Source organism: Paramormyrops kingsleyae, chromosome 10 (assembly GCF_048594095.1).
Source record: "Paramormyrops kingsleyae isolate MSU_618 chromosome 10, PKINGS_0.4, whole genome shotgun sequence".
Classification (NCBI taxonomy): domain Eukaryota; kingdom Metazoa; phylum Chordata; class Actinopteri; order Osteoglossiformes; family Mormyridae; genus Paramormyrops; species Paramormyrops kingsleyae.
The window spans coordinates 27,244,240-27,265,177 of NC_132806.1; the positions used below are offsets into that span (position 1 = coordinate 27,244,240).

Here is a 20,938-nt window from a genome sequence, read left to right on the forward strand (position 1 = left end):
TGCTGCGCCTGGCCCACGACCACATCCTGCCGCTGGACGTCACCTGCTACAGCGGCGCCGTGCTCAACTTTGGCTCCCAGCTCAACAAGTTCTCCCCAGAGCTGCAGGTGAGCAGGCACACGTCTGAGGGGTTGAGAGGTCGGCCGGGGAGTGGTGGGACACCGCAGCTCATGCCCCCTCCGCACCTCCACAGGCCCGAGGCCTCTCCCTGCAGTGGGTGTTCAGTGCTCGTGGGGATTATAACCGAGCAGCGGAGACACTGCGAGAGACCATCCAGAACAGCGACATTCATGATGAGCGGATGGCCCGCCTGTACAACACGCGCATCATGCGGGTGAGCTGAAGGCCGCCATTTTGAAATCACATGATTTAGGGTGTTTCTCAATACCAAGAACACAAAGATCGTACTTGTGATCTTGGCAAGCCTGGTCTTGCTAACTTGCTATCCAAGAACGAACTTGAGGAGAAATGGATGATGAGATTGGTCTCATTTGACAAGGATGCAACCGATGTATCCTTCATATTTGGGGCGGAGCAAGAATGACATCCAGGGATTTTTACTGTCCTCTGTATTGCTCTTGAGTATGGGAACTGATCTTCGGCGAAAGAAGATGATGTCGAATGGGTACATGAGAACACAAGTACGGTCAAGTACGCATATTGAAAAACACCCTTATAATCTTCATGTGACAAATCTTGTGTCTGTGTGTGTCATCACAGGCCTGGTGCTTTAACGGTGTGGTCGGGTGGGCGGGGCTTACTGGTCCATGCAGGTGGAGTACTACTTCCTGTCCCAGTATGTGTCGGCGGTGGAGACCCCATTTCGGCACGTCCTACACGGCCGGGGCGAGCACACGGTCAGCGCACTCACTGAGCACCTGTCCTTGCTGCGCTCTGAGCCACTGCGCTTCGACGAGGCGCACTTCCGGCGCCAGCTGGCCCTGCTCACCTGGACGCTGCAGGGAGCCGCTAATGCGCTCAGTGGCGACGTGTGGAACATCGACAACAGCTTCTAGGCCCCGAACCACCGACTGACGGACACACCGGCTGACGGACACACCGGCTGACAGACACACCGACTGACAGACAAACTGACTGACGGACACACTGACTGACAGACGCACCATCTAACAGACACACTGACTGATAGACACACTGCTATACACACTCTGACGTACGTACATTCACATCGATATCACATAAACACACACACACACACACACAGACTGACCAACACTCACACTATCTGTTATAAACACTCTACCACCGGACAGCTAAACTCACTGACAGTCTAAAAATGCTGGTCTCAATTTGTATAGATTTCCTAGACACTAAGGCCCATATACCATGTAGATGTACTTCAGATTTTCTTTGGGACTCAGTGGTATTCTCATTGGTCAATAGGACATTGTGTTTGCTTAGTAATTGTACTGGTTACTCACCCAGTGCTCCGGGCTTACATGCACTGCATTCATCCTCTGAGATCCAGAGATGTTACGCTGGCTAACCTCACTATGAAGAAGAAGTAGAGAAGCGTTTTTGTATTACAAACAGCTCACAAAGTCTACAGAAGCTACAAGCTGCACAATGTTTTTCTCTGATTAGTTATGACAGGTGTACTGAGAATGTGACCTCAGGGACTGGTTTTCTCAATGATTGGTCAAATCAGTGACTAATCACGGAAGAGAATGATCATCTCTTGTTATTGATTCATCACCTGAGGGACGTGTCATCTTGCGGACTGGGAAACTCTAACCTCAGGAACTTTGAGAACCATCTAGAAGGAAAGTCTATCCCTCCAATCAGATCTACACTTGCCATTCCTGGCAAGGTGAATTCACTGGGAGATCATTAATATTAATTCATTTTCTTAATTAATATTAATTAGTACAACCCTGTTAATATTGCTAACCTAAACTAATTAATATTAATTAGTCTGAAGTAAGTCTTTTGCAAATGATCAAAACTCAGTAGAAAGGAAAGATTCCCTATCTTATCTCCACTGAACTTAAAAAAGGACTTAAGAAAGGACTAGTAATCCATACTCAGCATTTCTGACAGTACTTGTAACCTCTTTAATTCAGCTGTTTATGATGAGATGCTCTGGTGACCAGTTGGTGACACAAACAATTTGAGTGTCACAAGCGGGGCCCTGGTGTTTGTGTGGCCCCTCCTCTGAATTCGGGTTTTGTATACAGTGTATACTGTATGGTTCTCTGCTTAGATTGTTTACACTCTATCCTCTTCGTCTCTTTGTCCGGTAAGGGCAGGCGCTAATTAAGCATTAATTTATCAGTGACAGTGATCGCCACTAATTCTTTTTTTTTATTGCCAAGAGATAATGAGTCTTTAGCAATGTAAGCAGTAATTATCGGAAGCAGTGCCTTCCATAATTATGACAGTCATACTGTCGCCCAATCAAAAAGCAGCATCTGCTATCAATGAGCCCAGGTGGTTATGGGGCAGGAAGTGGTCATGCGGTGATGTTATATAAACAGGCAGAAGATCACGGCTCTACACTGACTCCAGACTATAGGTGGTGCTGGTGAATTCATGCATAGGCATCTATTCGGTTCATGTACAGAGTCACTATTGGAGACGCTTATGGTGGTATCATTGACGTTGGGTGTTGAAGGTGGTCCTTCTGCTCTCCACTGCACTGTACCTCACTTACTGACCTGAGGCCACTGGGTGCCACCTTTTCAGGGTTATTGGAAACCAGTCACAGCCATTCGAGTCTGAGTGCATATCCGAGTACTTAATTGAGACAGGCAGTCGTTCCCTTTCTTTACTAAGACAATGGAGAAATATTCAGTGCCATCTTAAAACAAAAGTTCTTGACATTTTGGAAGAAATCATATGAAAATGTATGCAGGCTGTCATCTAATGCTCTGATGTTACACAGAAAGTGTATGTAGACAGCAGGACTCTTTTTGTTACAGTAAAATAACCTAATTAAAGCAGTTAAATGTGAACGGTGCCCTCCGCCCTCCTGGCTCAGGTGGGACTGTCTCCTGCAGGGGGGGCTGTAGACATTTCTGTGTGACTGCTTCTGCTGTTCTGCCCCCCTTTCAGTGCACTCTGCTGTCAGACAGCTTCCAATAAACCTCTTCCTGAATTTATGCTGCTATTTACATATCATTATTTATTCTGCAAATTGTTGATTCAGGTTGCTACCCTGTCCTGTCCCAGGAGAGCTGGATCACACATTTACAAGATTTCTTAGGCTTTTAAAACAGGAACCATTGACACATTTGCAGGAAGAGCTACAGTCAAATATTTGTGTAGTCCATAGTAATTCCAGTCCTTAGTATCTCCATTTATTAAACATTACACTCTTTTACATGGCGTTTGCATCATGTGTCCCATTCAGTTTTGTGTTATATGTTATCTTGTTTTAATTTTAATGTATGGATAATTTGCCCGATCCACACATCACTTCTGTATGTTCTTGTATGAGGCCTCCAGTTACCATGCACACATTTTGACAAATCTTTATTTAAATATCACTGAAAACGACATCATAGCAAAACATCCAAGAGACCAATCATAAGTTACGCAATCAAGTCAGCCCTGTTATTTCGAACTGCAACGATGCTAACATCAGTGTATAAACTTTTTATCAAAATACAGTACAGCGATTCTTTAACAAAGTCCCACCACAACATGTATTACCAACCACTACTGGCCATCACACAGAAAATACTGGCTCTCCGAAGGTTTCTATCCACAGTTTCCAATATCCATATAGTCACTGATTTGTCCTATGCAAACTTTACTTAAGGTGCCACATGAGTTATTTTTCAATGCCAAATACCTGATTTTCCACGAACGATTCAAACACTGAAAAGCAAGGTGACTTTAAGAAAAATAATAATTTCATATCAATTGACCTTTTTTGGAGCCAAACAAGTGTTCTTTCTCACACAATTCATTAAATCCAGAAAGATTATGCATAAGTTAGTTCTAGACCTGATAATAATAATATCCATAGTTCATTGTTAAAATGGATGGATATAAATGTTTAACATCTTTAAGCACCAATGAGAAACCCTTAATTTGGCCAGTGACTAACATGTACTACAGTGAAATACAGGTCAGATTGTGGGTAAGTATCTATGCTATCTGACTAACCTAGAAGTCTATAGGAACCAGTCCTGCTACTATGTCAAATCTGGTGCCACTTAAGAGGACCATAGTCATTGAGAAAGGCCTTTGCTCACAAGAGTTCTCTGAGATTGTCAGTTGACTAGTTCCCTGATGGTACACAAATTATTAAGCCCCGTACTCATTATATGCTAATTAAGTGGTGTCACACCCCAGGCCTCTTTTACAGCTGGTCTCAAGGAAATGATTAATGTCCCATTGTAGCATCTAGCACAGTATTCTACACACAAGAGCTCCGCAAATCTGCCACTGTAAAGAACATGTAATGAGTAAAGGGCTTTATTGCACTCACAGTGTCTTTCACTAAAAACATCTTTTTGCTGGTTATAAAGCTCCTCGAATTGGTTGAAAATCTCACAATATAACACTGAAGTCAAACACGACGGAAAATAACCTCCACCCCCCCCACCCCCCAATACAGGATTTGCAATAAGGAAGACAAAATTGGCACCGTTAGATGCTTCGCTCCCCCCCCCAGTGACACTAAGCTGGGTGTTTTGATAATGATGTTACTACCTACCAATCATTTGGCATCTTTGCAGGAAGATGGGGGTGTACAACTTTCAATCAAGCTGCTGTTCAGTTTTTCGGTTTTAGTGCCGCCTCCCCATCATTTCAAGTGAATGGTGCAACTAGAGTGGGTGATGATGCTACTATCAACACTGATCATGATCATCACCTGGTCCCCATATAGTGCAGTTGTACAGTCCAGTGCAGTGTAGAGACACCAACGCAGTGCAATTTGTTTCTTTAGATCCATCCAGTGTGTCACTTCCTCCCTAAACGTGCCACACACAGCCGTCCGTTCCGTACTGCTACTTAACAGAGGAGGAAGAAAAAGCGAGCGACAGTCAAACTCACAGTGCCGTCGACGTGCGTCTTGCTGCAAGAAGAGCACTGGTCCAGTGCTGAGCAGTCAGTCCAGCCCAGTTAGCATGTAGCGGGCACATGGACCAGTCACCTTAAACCTTACAGATTGTCTTCATCTCAGCTGAGAAGTTTCTCAGATCTGAAGTCCCCAGGTGCAAAGACGCCTCAGAGTCTATCAGCTTTCGTCCCATTTTCGGTCGTCTGGCTATCGGAAGCCCGAAAAGCATGTGACATCACAGCAGTATAGCCATCGCACTCCCCCTGCCGGCCCCAATCTGCAAACTTTGCTGCGTCGGTCACAATATATTTCCTTCCTTTCCTCTTGACATTTTACTGCAGTAAAGGCATGAAGTTTAACCGGTTTATGTCTGTCATTGAATCATGCAACTTAATGGTTGACCAGGTCTGAGTCGACATGTTGCCAGGTACGGAACTATTAAAGATGGTTGACAGCCTGAATGTGAAGGTATTAGTCCTGATGGATTTAAATCACAGGTGTGTAAGAGTGTCAGTGTGCATGTCAGTAAGCGCATCAGGTGATGACGCTCATCTGCGGGTCTTAGTGCTCGTTGGGCATGTGACGGATGGTGTGGAAGATCCAGTCCATCTTGGTGGTCCAGCCGCCATGGTGGGCGTCGTTCATCTGCTTGGTGAAGTACTCCAGCGCCTCCTGCTGGCTCTTCTCCAGTGCCAGCGTCTTGCGCAGGTAGGCGATGTCGTCGAAGCTCTGCAGCTCGGGCATGCCGCAGCCGAGCAGCAGCGAGAACAGGTTGATGAAGAGGCTGGCGTGCTGGCGGATGGCCAGGTAAGCTTTGTAGCACATCTCCTGGAACCTGCAGTCATGCGCGAGGAAAGGCAGCGTTACGCTCTGTCCACGGGCAGCATTATGTTCTCCTGCTCACAGACTCCTTCTAGGACTTACTGGTGTCTAAACAAAAGTAACTAAAACAAAGCAACATGTGATACAATCAATCAACGGGTCTCTTTCAATGATCCATCTTCCAGCCTCATTCGGTCCTGGCTCACGCAGAACCTGGAGCCTATCCCAGGAAACATGCGGTGCAAGGCAGGGGACGCATTACATGGGATGTCCCCTATTAACCAGTAAGAATAACTGTCCAGCAATTATCATTATAAAAACATATCCTGTAGGGCAAACATTATAAAGTTTTGAAAGTAGGGAGCAATTAATTCTATGGTCATGTAGATAGTTTATGTGGAATTTTGAAATTTGGTGAGAACATCGGCGATACCCCAGTGATCATGTCAAGAAATGTGTAACATCTTGGTCCGACACAGTGACGCATCCTTCATGCGAGGTGTGTCTTTGCACGCACCTTTCAAACTCTTTGGTCTTGGTGCACTCCTGCACGCCCTTGCTGATGACGATGAGGAAGTCCTGCGTGAGGACAAAGGGCACCCGCTCCCGCTTGTAGCCGAACTTCTTCTTCTTGTGGTCGAGGAAGTGGCCAAAGTCGATGTGGAACAGCTGGGGGGGGGGGGGTCGGGAATTGTGGGTTGAATATAAGAAAAACAAGGAGGATGCCGACGCCCCGGGTCAGGGCGAAGACCGGCGACAAGCGGCCCGTGTTCACTCATGGCTAATCTCTAAAAACATAAACCCCTCTTCTGCATGGATTAGACTTCCTGATGTTCTGGATGAAGCCAATTGGGCTGCATGTATGCCCTTCCTTCCAGGTCGTTAAACTCAAACTATGTTATTATGCGTTTAATTTTATTTAGCAGATGGTTTTATCCAAAGTCACATACATTTGAGAAAGCAGGGTCGGGCTGGGCAGCTGGGGCTTAAGGACCCAACAGTGAACTGATTCTGCTGACACCACACACTGCCCCCAAATGACCAATTTAGGTCATACCTGCCCATTCTCCTTAACCATGATGTTGCTGTTGTGTCTGTCCCCAATGCCCAGGATGAATGTGGCCACACAGTATCCGGCACAGGATCGAGTGAACAGGTCGATGGCTCGGTCATAGCTGCGGGAACCGGAGAACAAATCAGGATGGGGTGGGAGGGGCTACGGGTGGGGGGGATATAAAGCAGATGGGTGGGGGTGGGGTCACTGTGACAAGGTAATATAGCGGACTCACGCCTCGCCACGGTTCTTGTCCTTGATCCAGTGGTGCAAAGTGTTGCTGTTGAACTGCAGCGCCCCCTTGAGGCCGCCCTTGCACTGAATCTGCATGATGGTGTACGAGTTCTTCACCACCTCGATCAGGCCCACGCAGTCCCCGATGGACAGGCAGCCGTAAGGCAGCATCCTGCACAAGAGCGGAGTCTGGGCTGTGAGCATCCGCATGCGAGGAGAGAGATCCGGTGAGGGCGTGGAGTTTGAATGGCAAGAGGCCCAGTGGCGGACGCTAGTGTGCAAACTGGCATTACCTCAGGTCCAGCCCTTGGTTCTGCCAAATGTTCTCCATAATCTTGATAATCTGTAGAGTCAGCATGTCCTGCCGCAGATCTGAGGAGAACATGAACAAACGTTGACACCCAGAGGCAATCGCACAAGAACAGTGACAGATAAGGTTTAAAAGGGATAAGGACTAGGTAAAGGAGATGAGACAGTTTACCAGACCAGGTTAGTAAACTTCTACTGGTCATTCCTGGGCACTGGTGAAACGACTGAACTACTTCAGTAAAAATTAAACCACAATATCAAACCCCTCTTTTATATTTTCGGTTCTGGCTGTGGGAGAGAGCTCATGAATAATTTATTACATTAAAAAATAATGTGATGGAGTGCTTTGCATTTAAATCAGGATAAAAATGTCCTCAGAAAGAAACAGCTGATGTCTACCTGCTCATTGATCTCACTTGATATTGGAGTTTAAGTGACACTGACAGTTAGATTTCTCCATTTCTCACCTGAGTATCTTACAGTAAAATCTAGATCCTGTGGGAACTGTACAAATTTAATAGGTGGAAGTACCTTGCTCTAGAAATATTATTAAGACGTTACATACAGCTTGGTCTCCTTTACAGGATTCCATCAAAAATGACATTTGACATCCTGTCAGTAAAAAATTAACACACCATCACCGTTCTTGAAGATGACTTCATTGTTGGTGAACAGAAGCTCACTCATGATATCGGGGTTTTCCCAGTTCAGCCACAGGGGGCGCTTTGCCGATGACATAATCCGGCACTCTTCCAGCCTGGTGGGGATGAAAAAGTAGACAGAGGGATAAGAAAAGGACACAGATGGCGGGGAGCGAAGGAGGAAGGTCATGGAAATGTAAGAAAACGTGGTAGCAGGGAGGAGTCACTTGACTGACTGCTCAATTGTTATTAGTGCTGGAAAACAAAGTGTCGGCCATTTTAATGGAATAGACAGCTGTACTGGCAGGCTGGGAGCCAGGATGACGTGAGCCCAGTCACTGTCAGTGCCACAAGCGGAAGCGCAGGGCTATGGTATCTGAGGAAACACAGCTGGCATTCAGGGCTAGACGAACAGACTGAAAGACAGACAGGCAGATGGTTTCGGCGGTCAGACACAGCACCTGGGATTTCCCAGGTGGTGAACATACTCGAGTGGGGGGGTGGATTGCCCCGACAGTGCGTGTGAGCCAAGACGCCTTGTTGCCAGGGCTGAGGCTTCTGTCATACCAGTGAGGTCATACCTGAGGTTACCTAACTGGTGGACGGGGTTGAGAGGTGAGACGAAGCCTTGCAGTGCCTCCATATAGTCGGGGCGGGACATGTGCTCCACCAGGAACTTCATCTGCGTCTGAGGCAGCCAATTAACACACAGAATAGCTCACCATATGGTCAAATGATGTCAATGTGGCCCATGGCTGTGCCAATCAACAAGGGAGCTACAGGTATATGCCCAACACTGTATTGGCAAGAGTGTTTACAGGGGCAGGACAACAGGGGCACTGGTGGACTGTCTCCTGTCACTCATAAATTCAAAACATATTCCCTAATGATATGGCTGGCCCCTCTTATACCCTGCAGCTATGGTTGCTACAATGATATTGGAGTGGAAGCTATACCTTCTGCGTCTCATCCTTCTTCTCCTGCTTGAGGGTGTCAGTGAGATTGACCAGCTTCTCCATAGCCTCCACCTGCCTGTTGAGGTGCTTCAGGTACATCCCACACGCACGGCAGAAGGCCTCCAGCAGCAGGCCGAAGCGGCGGGACACCGTCTTGTTGTGCATCTCCGACCTGCCTCATTTGATACGTCGATCACCATCGTCACTGGCATTCTCTTGATGACGATCATCATCACCATCATCATTGTCTTCATCTTCATTACCATCATCACTATCATTGTCATCATCACCCATCATCATTATCATGATCAATGTGACTCACTTAAGATGCCAAAAGAAGAAGTGTCCGATCCTCTGATTGGTCAACGCTTTCTTGATGAGAAATCGAGCCAAAGGATTGTCCAAGTACATTTCGTACTTGAGTACCTGCAGAAACACAAACATTCCTGATCTATACTGTGGATGCACACTCATGTATGCATGCACACCTGTGTACAGGGAGCGTATGAGGGCACAGAGGTAGATCTCCGTTCTGTTACCTGGACCAGCTGCAGCAGATACTGGCTCAATTTGTCGTCCGTCAGGCCCTGCACGAGGCAGCGGAGAGCAAACTCCCGCACCATGGGGTCCGGAAAGTTACAGTCTAGCAGTTCCAGGGCGCTCTCCGGCTCCATGAGGGGCCAGTCACGCAGAAGGCAGTACATCTGGGGGGACAACGTGCCGGAGTTACACACTGATTCCCACAGTGACAAGAAGAAGAGAAGGAAGTTCAAATTAAGGAAGCAGATGTGCCTATAAGGCTGGAACTAATGATGAGGAGGGTGAGAAGACGACTCGTTCCCTAAGAGTTTCTCTGCTTCATTCTGTCACTTCTTGTCATACTGCCCCAAGCTTTGGTGTCTTTCTCCTTACCTGAGACACCTCGTCTCGTGAATTCCACTTTACCGAGAGGAGCAGCTTGGGGAGACTCTCAGCGATGTTGACGCAGTAATGTCTGAAAGCAGAGGGACGAGCGGGAGCTTATAGAGAGAACAGGGATGGAGATATACAGCAAGGTCTATGAAATCCAAAATCTAGTTCCGAGTTCTGGGTGATTCCATGACACCATTGTTCAGATAGGAGATAGATATACTTTGTTGGTCCTAAAGAGGTAATTTCATAGATACATGAACATCAGCCAAACAGAGACTTGAGCCCTGGACCCTCAGATTAAAAGTCTGATACTCTAACCTATTAGGCTCTCCGGTTTTCTTGAAGAAACAGTGCTACCCGTGATCCCTCAATTTGCTTTGAAGTATTGTCAAGGAATCCCTTATGCTGTTTTCAGCAACAGGTGTCAGAGATACCCAACTAACACGCACGGAAAGCTCTAGTAGGCCAGGATGAGTTCATGCGAGGGAGACGTACCGGTGCCTCCACAGGAAGTCCTTCTCCTGCTCAGACAGCTCGTACAGCGGGTCTCGGCTGCAAAGGCTGAGCAGCTGTTCCACGTCCCCCTGCGACATGGTGTTGTCACATGCCAGTCGGCTGCTCTGTGGGTGAGGGTGGGACAGGAGGGGTTGTGGGCTCTCGTGTTGTCTTTCTGTCCCTCAAAGCACCCTCTTCTGCCCCTTCCCCTCTCACCAGCCCCATGGAGTAATTGTAGCCCAGCTCGCGGGAGATGGTCCAGTTGGCGTGTTCCTCGATTTGCTGCTCATCCGGGAAGATCACAGTCTGGTTAAACCAGGAGAACTCCAGCTCCACACAGGGGGTTTCCTGGGGGGGGGGGGGCGCGAGTAGAGCAGGATGAAGTCAGGTTTAGGGAGAAATGTGGGCAAGGCCACACTTATTCACAGGCTAACCGGGGCCATAGCCCTGGGCCCTAAGTTGATGGGGGCCCCAAAAGCAGCATTTTTTAGGAACCCAACAATGGCTTTAGTACCCATCCCCAAAACTCAGCCCTGAATGTAGGATAGATTTAGGATTCAAGATGTTTTTATTGGCCATCAAGTATATTAGAATGCTTAGTCCTTCAGCTACACCCAGAACAAAGAACAATGAACAGTATACAAATGCAAAATAATAAAAGGAACTACAGTGTTACCAGTAGAGCAAAACACTTCAGATATTACAGTTCACACAGAGGTGTGTAGAAGAGGTATAAATTAAAAGCTGAAGTCTGTATTTATGCACATTTCTCAACAGATTGTTAAAAGTAATTGCATATCTACATATTGAGGCATCAGTACTAGAAGCAGAGTTTCTGTCTTTTGTTTCACGTCATTTTTCACCTTGTTGGGGTTGGACCCAGCCACTCCAATGGGGTTGAGCAGGTCCTCCAGGCCGTGTGGCATGGGCCACAGGCTCAGGGCCACTTTGCCGCTCACCAGGGTGTTCCTGTAGTCAAACAGGTTCACGTTCCCCCAGGCCAAAGGGCAGTGCTCCTGCAAAACACACAAACACACGCGTCACATGTGCAGCGCTCTCCCACGCTTTGGTAATGCTACGATCTAAGGTAACCTGGGATGTCTCGTACCTCTTTGGCTCCCTTACGACCTTTGACAGAGCAAATGGAGAGGCACAGTCGAGCCGACCGGGGTAGATCGGTCAGATATATGTCATAGGTCAGCCATTCATTCCACCTTAAAAAAACAGGAGTCCAAGTTCACTTGTTTTACATGAGTGGCTCATTCCACCTTGAAAACAGGAGTCTCAGTAAACATGTTTTACATTAGAAACTCAGTCCACCTTAAACACAGGAGTAAACATGTTTTACATTAGAAGCTCAATCCACCTTAAATACAGGAGTAAACATATTTTACATTAACCTTTCATTCCACCTTCAAAGAGAAGAGTCACATTCTCAAAACAGTGACTCATTCTTCCTTCAGACACTGGAGTCACACTTTACTTATTTTAAATCTGTTATTCATTCTAACCTAAATGACAAATCCCAGTTAAAGGATTATTGCAACTCACAAGTACGTGAGCGTTAGTCTTGCATAAGACAGCTGCTCTTTCTGTGCTAAATCCTCTGGCCACAATCATCCGAAAGTCCATTTGGGGCTGTTGTCCAGTAACCAGAGAGGACCCCCTACATTTCTTCAGACAACATGTGACTTACTGGCTATTTCAGACTAGAGTGAAAATAGGGATTTGCATTGGGGATTGGCATTAAAGCACCGCTTATTGACATGTAGGTTTCATTGAAATGATACTTTATTTACATAATTACATTGGAATTCTTTTGTTATTTGATAGCAAAGCTTGGGCTCAGAGTATAGGGCCAGCTATTTATCCAGTGCCCCTGGAGCATTTTTTAGAATTAAGAGCCCAATGGCAATATGACTTTCCTGCCATCCGTGGGATTCGACCCAATGACCTTCTGAAAACAAACACAGGGGCCTAAGCCGAATGTAAATATGTGCCCGGCAGTATTCTGTCATCCCATCCAGGGTGTCCCCCATCTTGGCTGCTGTCTACCAGGGGCTCCTGCAGGCCCAGCTTACCTGGGGTTCGAGCAGGCCCAGCTTACCTGGGGTTCGAGCAAGGCACTCTCTGGGTGTTGACATTGTCACATAGTGGCTCGCCTCCATGGTAGATACCTGTTCTCACATAGATCTGAAATACAGATCACAGTGACCCAATAAAAATCTAATGCACAGACTGCAAAGTGCTTTGGATATAACTGTGGTTATATTTGCACTTGTAAACAGGACGTGGTGCCACAGTGGCTTAAAGCTATAGCCTTGTGCCGGAAGGTTTTGGGGTTCAGTCCTGCCCCCAATCTCTGTGAGTGGAGATTGGTATACCACTTTTAGCCTCTACTGTTCCTTGTACTTCCTGGGATAGCCTCCAGGGGCAGTGAGGCCATGTAGGAGCCTAGCGGTTGGACCATTACCACCTAATGATGTGTTTATTCGTTTTCTGGCCTATTTTATTATCGGAAACTGAATTTTAGCAAGACGAATATGGCTGGTACCACCTTCCCTAGTGCTGAAAAAAGCAATATGATTATTTTTATTTCTCTCTTCTTACTGTTACTGAATTACGCACATCCTTTGGTGATAAACTCTGATCTTGGTTATTATTTTTGAGGATTCATTACATATGAATCATTAATTTTGATTTGTGCAGTGTGCATTTCAAACTGAGTTTTTAATGCAGTGCAAGTTATCCATTTAATTTAATGCTATTATCATGTTATTGTGCAGTTATAATCTGCTGCATGTTTGTGATAAATTGCTTTCTTTGGTTTCTTTACAAGCCACAGATTAAGTTGCCACTTTTCCTCTGCTGCACTTATACTCCTGAGTAATTTAACCCGGTTTATTGCCCCATGTGTTAATGTTATCGCTGTTTTATTGCCCCTGTGGAAATATCTCCTGCGATACTGCTTCTGTGTTTCTACTGCCCCTTTCTTTATCAGTTCCCGCCACCTTCCCCCCACCCTTAAGAGGCCCCCCTCCCGCCCCCTCCACACCCTTACTCCTCACCTTGTCGATGTCCCTAATGTTGACGTTGACGTAAGTGGCACACAGCAGTCGTACCCTGAGCAGGGTGTTGAAGGCCCAGAGGGAGCGGGGGGCACTGGAATCCCCTCCGCCGGGGCAGGGGCTGGGCTGGGGGGTGCGACGACTGTAGGAGGGGGTCACAAACCCACTGGCGGGCAGCTGGCTGTACAGGCTATCCTTAGACACCAGCATGAGGTGTGGGAGCCTACCAACGATAATGCAGCTCCGGATGTACTGGGGAGGAGGAGAGAGATGGAGAGGGGGGGTGAGACAGAGAGAAAAGGGGAGAGGGAGAGGAATGGTGAGAGAGAGAGGGAGGAATGCAGAAACCGAATAAGAAAGATGTGGAAGGTAATACACAGAGAAATGGCGAGAGAGGGAGGAATGCAGAGATGTTGAGGGAGCAATGGAGAGGTGGAAGGGGGAATGGAGCGATAGAAGCAGAGGTATGTGGGGGGTAATGCAGAGAGAGGGAGGAATGTACTCCAAGCGTTCATTCAAACATCAGGCCCACAGGCATTTCAGAGACATTTTCCCTGGAAAGTTGCGCACATTTTATCACAGATGCGCCTTTATCGTTACCACAGTGACAGGAGATAATCCCCAGAGTGAGGGAAAGTAGGCTGATCCCTAGACGTCTCAAGCCCACAGGCGGTTCCAAGCTGTCTAGAAGCCGTCCCTGGCATATCACCTTGTATTGGCTCAGCGGGTACTTCTCCAGCAGATACTCGTCACAGCCGCACACCTTCAGGATGTACTGGCCCTGGTACTCCTGCACGCAGAGGCGCAGCTGCTGCGCAGACAGGTGCATGCTGCGCGTCTTCTTGCGGATGGCCTCCGCGATGAGCTGCTCAGGCAGGGCGTCGTGGGCGATCTTCAGCGTGTACTTCTGCTTGGCGTTGGAGGGGGAGACTATCACCCAGATGGTCACAATCAGGCGGCCTGCAGGGGGAGTGGGGGGTGGGGGTGGGGGGAGCAAGCGCCGACACCAAAGTGAGGCTAATGAGTACAGCGGTAAGGTGAATACATGCCCAGCCTTTGCAATGAAAAATGCTCAAAACATGAGCGGTTAGGTGTGCAAACAGCCTCCTAATAACAATAATTGTGATGGAGATTGATGCCGAAATATTTGCATATTAATTGTGTGCATGTCCCTGGCCTGTATTATTATTATTATTATTATTATTATTAACAAAACAACACAACAACAACAACAACAAAACAACAACAATAATAATAATAATAATGAATAGGGTGCATCTGCAGTCCTGTATACCCCTGAAAAAGATGTTCCTAGGCAACTGGAGAACTTTGCTCCCTAATGCTAAACTAATCCCGACCACAGTGCCATGTTGACAGCTGTAATGCCGTCAGACCGCGGTGAGGCTGTGTGCCTGTGCTGGGTTGGGTCCACACTGTGTCAGTGACCTTTATCCAGCTTGGAGAAGATGTGCTGGGGCAGGTCAGGGGATGACTCCACGTTGGGGGGGTACACATAGAGCGCCTGGCTGTGGGCGCCGCCCCCCTCCCGCTCCTCCATGGCCTCGCGGCACACGTTCAGAATGTTGCGCCGGAAGTCCTGCACTTCTGGGTCCTTTACCAGCTCGAACTCACAGATGGGCATTCCAATGGCAAAGCCTGCATGGAAGGCGATTGGGCAGGTAAACTGATCTGAGATCAGAAAGTTATACTGAAGGAAAGATGTGTGGAGTGGGTAGTCTGGAAATGCAAAATGTGCAAGGTTTGAAACCAAGCTACTGAAGAACCAACTGAATCAGGGAAAGGACCCTGACCAATGACATAAAAAACATGGAAAGGACCCCAACCAATGGCAACAAAGGCATTGAAAGGACCCCGACCAATGGCAACAAAGGCATTGAAAGGACCCCGACCAATGGCAATATAGGCATTGTAAGGACTCCATTCAATGGCAACAAAGGTATTGAATGGACCACAACCAATGGTAACAAAGGCAATGAAATAACTCTGACCAATGGCAACCAAGGCTTTGAAAGGACTCTGACCAATGGCAACCAAGGCTTTGAAAGGACTCTGACCAATGGCAACCAAATCATTGAAAGAACTCTGACTAATGGCAATAACTGCATTGAAAGGACCCTGACCAATGGCAACAAAGGCATTGAAAGGACTCCGACCAATGGCAACAAAGGCATTGAAAAGACCCTGGCCAATAGTAACAAAGGCATAGAAAGGACCCCGTCCAATGGCAGCAAAGGCATTGAAAGAACCTCGACCAATGGGTCTTTTGAATGGATCCTGACCAATGGCAACAAAAGCATGGAAAAAAACCCTGACTAACAGCACCAAAAGCGACCAATGGCAAAAAAGACATGGAATGGATGCTAACCAATCTCCCTGTTGAGGATCTTCTCTTCCCTGTTGCCCAGTGGCTCGATGACCTTGAGGATGGGGTGGAAGAGCCGGAGGTCACAGAGCCGCCGTGTCTCGTCGTAGAACTCCTCTCGCTCTGCCTCCTGTGTCACCCCAACAAAGATGTAGCATGACTCCTCCTGTCAATGCAATAGAGACATTCATCACAAACCCCTAGCTCGACGTCTTATAAAGAGACTTATCAAAATGCAGTTCTGCTTAAAGGGGCAGCACCCTACATATTATAATAGGAGAGAACATGGGCGTCTAAGAAGAGTGTTCGTGAGATTACAGCGCAGTTGTTGCCTAATTTAATTTCTAGTGGTTTATGATCACTAGACTTGTGAGACCATTGGGTTAATGACTATCATTACAGCATATTATTATTTTGTTGCTGGGCCAAGTTAATCTCAAAAGCAACCTACAGTTTAGTGACTTATATCACTTTACAGGAGCAATTCAGGTTAAAATCTTGTTCAGTGTGTGACCTTAATCACCATATTACCTGATGTTAATTTATTTAACATAAATTGCATAATTTGAGTTGATGTCAGTTAAGTCAAATGCAATCTAAATGAAGACCACCCAGAAATATAAAATGCAGACCATCTTGTCATTTATGGTACACATCAATAGAAAATGCCTATGTTTCTACATGTGCCTGCAAACATGTGAACTTGCGCCTATTGACCTGTAGGAGGTGGTAGAGAGGATACTTCCGGGCCTCTGTGAAGAGCTGCTGCTTGATGCTAATAAGTGGAGCTTCCCGCAGGCACTCCAGGCTGACCAGCATGCCGTTGGGCAGACAGCAGTCCACCAGGATGCGGGGGGGCATGAGATGGAGGCCCCATAACTCCCCAGATGAGGGCCGTGGAGGCATGCTGACGAGGTGGAAGCTGACCCTGGGCCACCAAAACACACTGGGCTACCAGTGACTGAGAGAGAGGAGGAACAGGAGGCGAGATGATCACAGATGTGGAAGGCGCAGAGGGAAGATGATGACCGCAAGAAAACAATAAATGGCTGTGACATTGATGGAGGGCGATGGAGAAACGAGATGGCAGGAGGGAGGACGGGAAGTCAGAAAGATGCGGAGAAAGAAACAAATAAAGGTGAATGCAGGAACAAAGTTAACAGGGAAAATGTCAGAAAGAACAGCCGAAGCAAAAGAATGTGAGGAAAAGGCCGAGGGAGGAATGCAAATCGAGAACCAAATGATAATAGGGCTACATTAGTGCAGATGTGATGTTAAAAAGAGATACTGGGGAATGTAGAAGGTAGGCGTTTGATGGGGAGGGAGAATGGGGAGGAAGAGAGCCCCAGGGGTATAGGGGAGGAGGGAAATGGAGAGATGGAGAATGAGAAAAAGAGAGGGAAAGAGATGAAGCATGATGTAAGAGCGAAAGGCAATATTTTAACGAACATTTAAACAGATAGATGTTCGCGTAGGGGGCTTGTACAGTAAGTGAATAAAACAGAAGATTAGACTCAATAATACATGTCAGAAAAATCGAAGTTCATCGGAAAAATTAAATAAAAAATACTATTAGATGTATCATTTCGATGGTTTAATTACATAGATGCATATTGAATTGTCATAAAACCAGATTTGGCATTTTCATTGTAATCGTTATATAATACGTTCACATAGTTGGCAGTACTAGCTGCTTTTCGTTTTTCATAGCGACCTTTCCCTGTTGCCGTCGGAAGTCAACTGGCCCTGATCTTCTGACCGCTTCTCGGCGCCACCACGGAGCTGCTGCGAGTCAAACGCAATCCTACGCAACACCAAGACAAACTAATGTAACCGCGCGGCGGTGGGATGAACAAAGGCGCGACGACAGGGACAAGTCGGGGCCGTGCGAGCGAAAGTAGGGCACATACCCACCGCCGATGCACAAAGCTCCACTGACAACTAACACAAGCTTCTGACGGCAAAGCTTAAATAAATTTGCCGTGGTCACTTTCAGCAATCTTTACTCTCACCAAGAACGATCGCTTTTGTTACTGGCCATGGTACTATTATTTAGTACAGGCGTTTTTGAAAAGGTTAACAAGACAAATATGTAGTTACTAACATTATTCAAAACCAGAACCTATTCTAATATGCAATATTGAAAAAAGCACAGCATATCCCAAATCATACCTAAAGAAAGAAATACTAACATCCATTACTTCCAGTAAAGGACTGTCGTTATACTACGCTATGTAGCAATCTGTGGTATATTTACTTGTGTACGCTTTTCCCCTATAATTTGACAGCTGTGGTCAGATAACCACGCGGTGGCATCAGGCTGTAACCCAAATCATAGATGAGTAATTGACTTCGGTAGCCCTGAACGCTGTCATAACTCTGTCTCTATTCCCATCAGTGGCTATAGGCCTAATCAGAATTAAAACATTTTCTCCGTTTTTTTATACATTATTTCTTCTAATAACGCACAGCGACTTATGCTATATGATGTCATCCAAATTAAAGCAAACTTACACATTCAAATAAACAAACAGTTCAATAGAATCCCAACAGGCGCTTTTGTAAACCAGATACACTTTAAAATATTTTCCTTCAAATGATTAATTAATAAAACGGGTTCTACTCCACAAATCAACTGATCGACTCACAAAAAGCACCATCGGCACCAAACAAAGCTAGAGGAGATGTAGCCACTGCGCCAGTTACGCATTATGTTGAGGAAGCGAAGAAAATTAATTTCACTAACGTTAATGACCGACACTGGGCATTTAGTGAATAGGTTTTTTCTTTAAAAAAATTAATCTGTTACTGTAATAATACAGCTACTGTCCTGACTCCGATTTATTTATTATTAAAAAAAACCGCAGCAAGATGACAAATGGTTTCTCCAAGTTTCACTCACCTCTAAACAGCACTTGTGCCAGCCTGGCCAGCAGTTATGTATCACTTGGTGGGGCTGATTTCCTGGCTTAAGATTTCCCCCGTGCCGCCACACTAGCGCGGGGGATATATAGTCATAGCATCTTTGTCCTGGTCTGATCGCTTCCCACACTCTTTGCACTCCCCTATCAAAGTCTGATCCACTTCTGAGCAACCGGCGCTGTTAACCGCGGAGATTAACTGCGCCGGCAATTTCCAAAGTCTGCTGTTTAGGCTGAACAACGTATTCAGCAAGGGAGGGTGTATGGGACGCTGTGTGTCCGTTTGCGTGTATGTGGTGGGGGGAGTAATCGCATAATTCATTTTTAAAGGGGAAGCAATGGTAAATTACAGAGGCTGAGAAAACCGAAACTCGATGACTGCAGGGTGGCTTTAAGGGTCTTGTTATTGTAAATGTTTTTGGAACCGATGACAGTGACTGACGAGATAAAATAAATAATCAGTTAATGCGACTCGGATCCGGAGCTTTCGTTGTGTTTACAATGTCATACGCGTGAGATATTTTCGTTAATGTATTTTTTAGCAGAAATATTGACTTACATGGTATTGATGTTTACAAGTAGTATCGGCATTAGGTGTCAGAAGGCTTGACGTCTGTTTCGTGTAAATAATGAGTCATAGATTATATTTAAGCAATACGAAATAGTTAAAAGGAACACAAGCAAAACAAAGAAAATACGATTTTAAAATCGTAAATCAGTCGATGAAAGACAGGACACGTCTTTTTGTTATTTACCAGACATAAACCTACTAAAAGTTAAAAATGCTGAATACATCACTGCAGCCACAACTGTGAAATGTAACACGATTTTTAGCAACGATTTTTTTCGGGATTCCGTGGTTATGTAATCTTTAGTTGACGAATATCCCCCCTAAAACAAGTGCAAGAGTCAACATCATTAATAGGATACATTTTAACTGAATAAACAATTTTCCTTCTAAATGGACGCATTCTAATCTTATAGTCATGCGGTTGTTGCAAACAGTACGATGACGGATACCCCTAGCGCCACAGTGGAGGTGACTAAGTTTGTTACCACGGTAACACCGAGAAAAGCCACGAGGGCTTCATCCTCCCTTGTTTATATGTACAGATTATATGTTAATGGGCAGTTTATCCTTCCAATAAACCTATTCCCTGTCTGTTGCTAAAACCGTCCATTGCGAATTAAAATCAGATAATGTCCACTCCTACATACCCTAGATGATTTCAGTCTGATGTTTGACATGCACCAGTATATTAAGGCTGTATTAGATTCCTTAAAATGACTGCTTCATCTGCTCTGGTACTGAATCTATTTACATTAAAGCAGTAACAAGGTCATATTGGCACGTCACCCACCTAAAAGCTCCTGTAATCTGAAGAAGCATATACTTACTGTAACAAAATTTCACAACTGACAAAATATCAAAATGCTAAAAAGTTGTAGCTAAAATTAAGAATGGAATTGAAAAGTAATTTAATTGAAAAAAAGTAAATTGACATCTGGGAATTTCACTATTTTCAATTACTAATATCAGAAATAATAGCAAACTTACCAGCACATCGAATCTCCAAGTTTATATAAATTCATAGAATCACATCACAGTGTCTGTGTTTTTCAGTTTTCCATTGTTGTTTCAGGCTATTTAAAATAATACATTGGGGGGGATCGTGAGATAGTTGTCACAGCACAAAAAGTACATCTAAATTATTATGACCACAGGCGTATTCCCACAACTGCTGTTCCTTTGTGGGAAAACAAATCCAGGCACTAATTTCACACTGTTCTCATTATGCTAATGCGGGAGTAGCGGGTTATCGGTCTTAAAGCTGCAGAAAAATAATGTGCTGCCTTCTCTTTAACAGATTTTTTGCCTGCCTTCCTCGGGACTACAGTGACCAATAAGATGTCATAATTTAAACTTCTCTGGTTGGCTGGAGTGTGTGTCTCCAACACCCCTGAGCAAGAGAGCGTAAGTGTATTGTAGGTATGAGGCTTTGTGCGAAGTATTCATCCTAAGGTCCTGGCGCTGGGTTCTGTCACCCCATTGTTCATGCTTTCCTGTTTTCTTTCACATGTCTAACTGCAGTCCCCCCACCCAAAGC

General features: G+C 45.8%; 2 protein-coding genes across 8 annotated transcripts in view; one reads left to right on the top strand and one right to left on the bottom strand.

The window, feature by feature from the left end:
• The window catches only part of tfr2 (transferrin receptor 2), a 17,595-nt gene extending 14,473 nt beyond the window's left edge, over window positions 1-3,122 (top strand). For all 3 annotated transcript variants that reach the window (XM_023797534.2, XM_023797536.2, XM_023797535.2), the window contains exons 16-18: window positions 1-107; window positions 194-334; window positions 774-3,122. The exon at window positions 1-107 is cut by the window's left edge and continues 121 nt beyond it. In XM_023797534.2, coding sequence (XP_023653302.2) covers window positions 1-107; window positions 194-334; window positions 774-1,016 — 491 coding nt within the window. In that variant the 3' untranslated portion in view covers window positions 1,017-3,122. The remainder of the gene's footprint in view (window positions 108-193; window positions 335-773) is intronic.
• A 356-nt stretch (window positions 3,123-3,478) lies between these two features.
• Window positions 3,479-20,906, bottom strand: LOC111836364 (phosphatidylinositol 4,5-bisphosphate 3-kinase catalytic subunit alpha isoform). 5 transcript variants are annotated; one of them, XM_023797529.2, is made up of 22 exons: window positions 20,389-20,906; window positions 16,627-16,870; window positions 15,913-16,075; window positions 14,973-15,182; window positions 14,236-14,486; window positions 13,527-13,778; window positions 12,566-12,651; window positions 11,567-11,672; window positions 11,322-11,474; window positions 10,675-10,806; window positions 10,459-10,583; window positions 9,964-10,045; window positions 9,591-9,755; window positions 9,374-9,477; window positions 9,052-9,223; window positions 8,677-8,783; window positions 8,090-8,211; window positions 7,439-7,517; window positions 7,147-7,317; window positions 6,915-7,032; window positions 6,375-6,526; window positions 3,479-5,870 (listed from the first exon to the last, which is right to left on the bottom strand). In XM_023797529.2, the coding sequence occupies exons 2-22, from the start codon at window positions 16,813-16,815 to the stop codon at window positions 5,597-5,599; spliced, it is 3,213 nt and encodes a 1,070-aa protein (XP_023653297.1). In that variant the 5' UTR covers window positions 16,816-16,870; window positions 20,389-20,906; the 3' UTR covers window positions 3,479-5,596. The 5 variants fall into 5 exon arrangements, 4 of the variants coding, with proteins under 4 accessions (XP_023653297.1, XP_023653296.1, XP_023653295.1 ...); XM_023797528.2 differs by having other exon boundaries at window positions 16,627-17,196; XM_023797527.2 differs by lacking the exon at window positions 20,389-20,906 and adding an exon at window positions 18,812-20,344 and having other exon boundaries at window positions 16,627-17,196.
• Window positions 20,907-20,938: the final 32 nt, after the last annotated feature.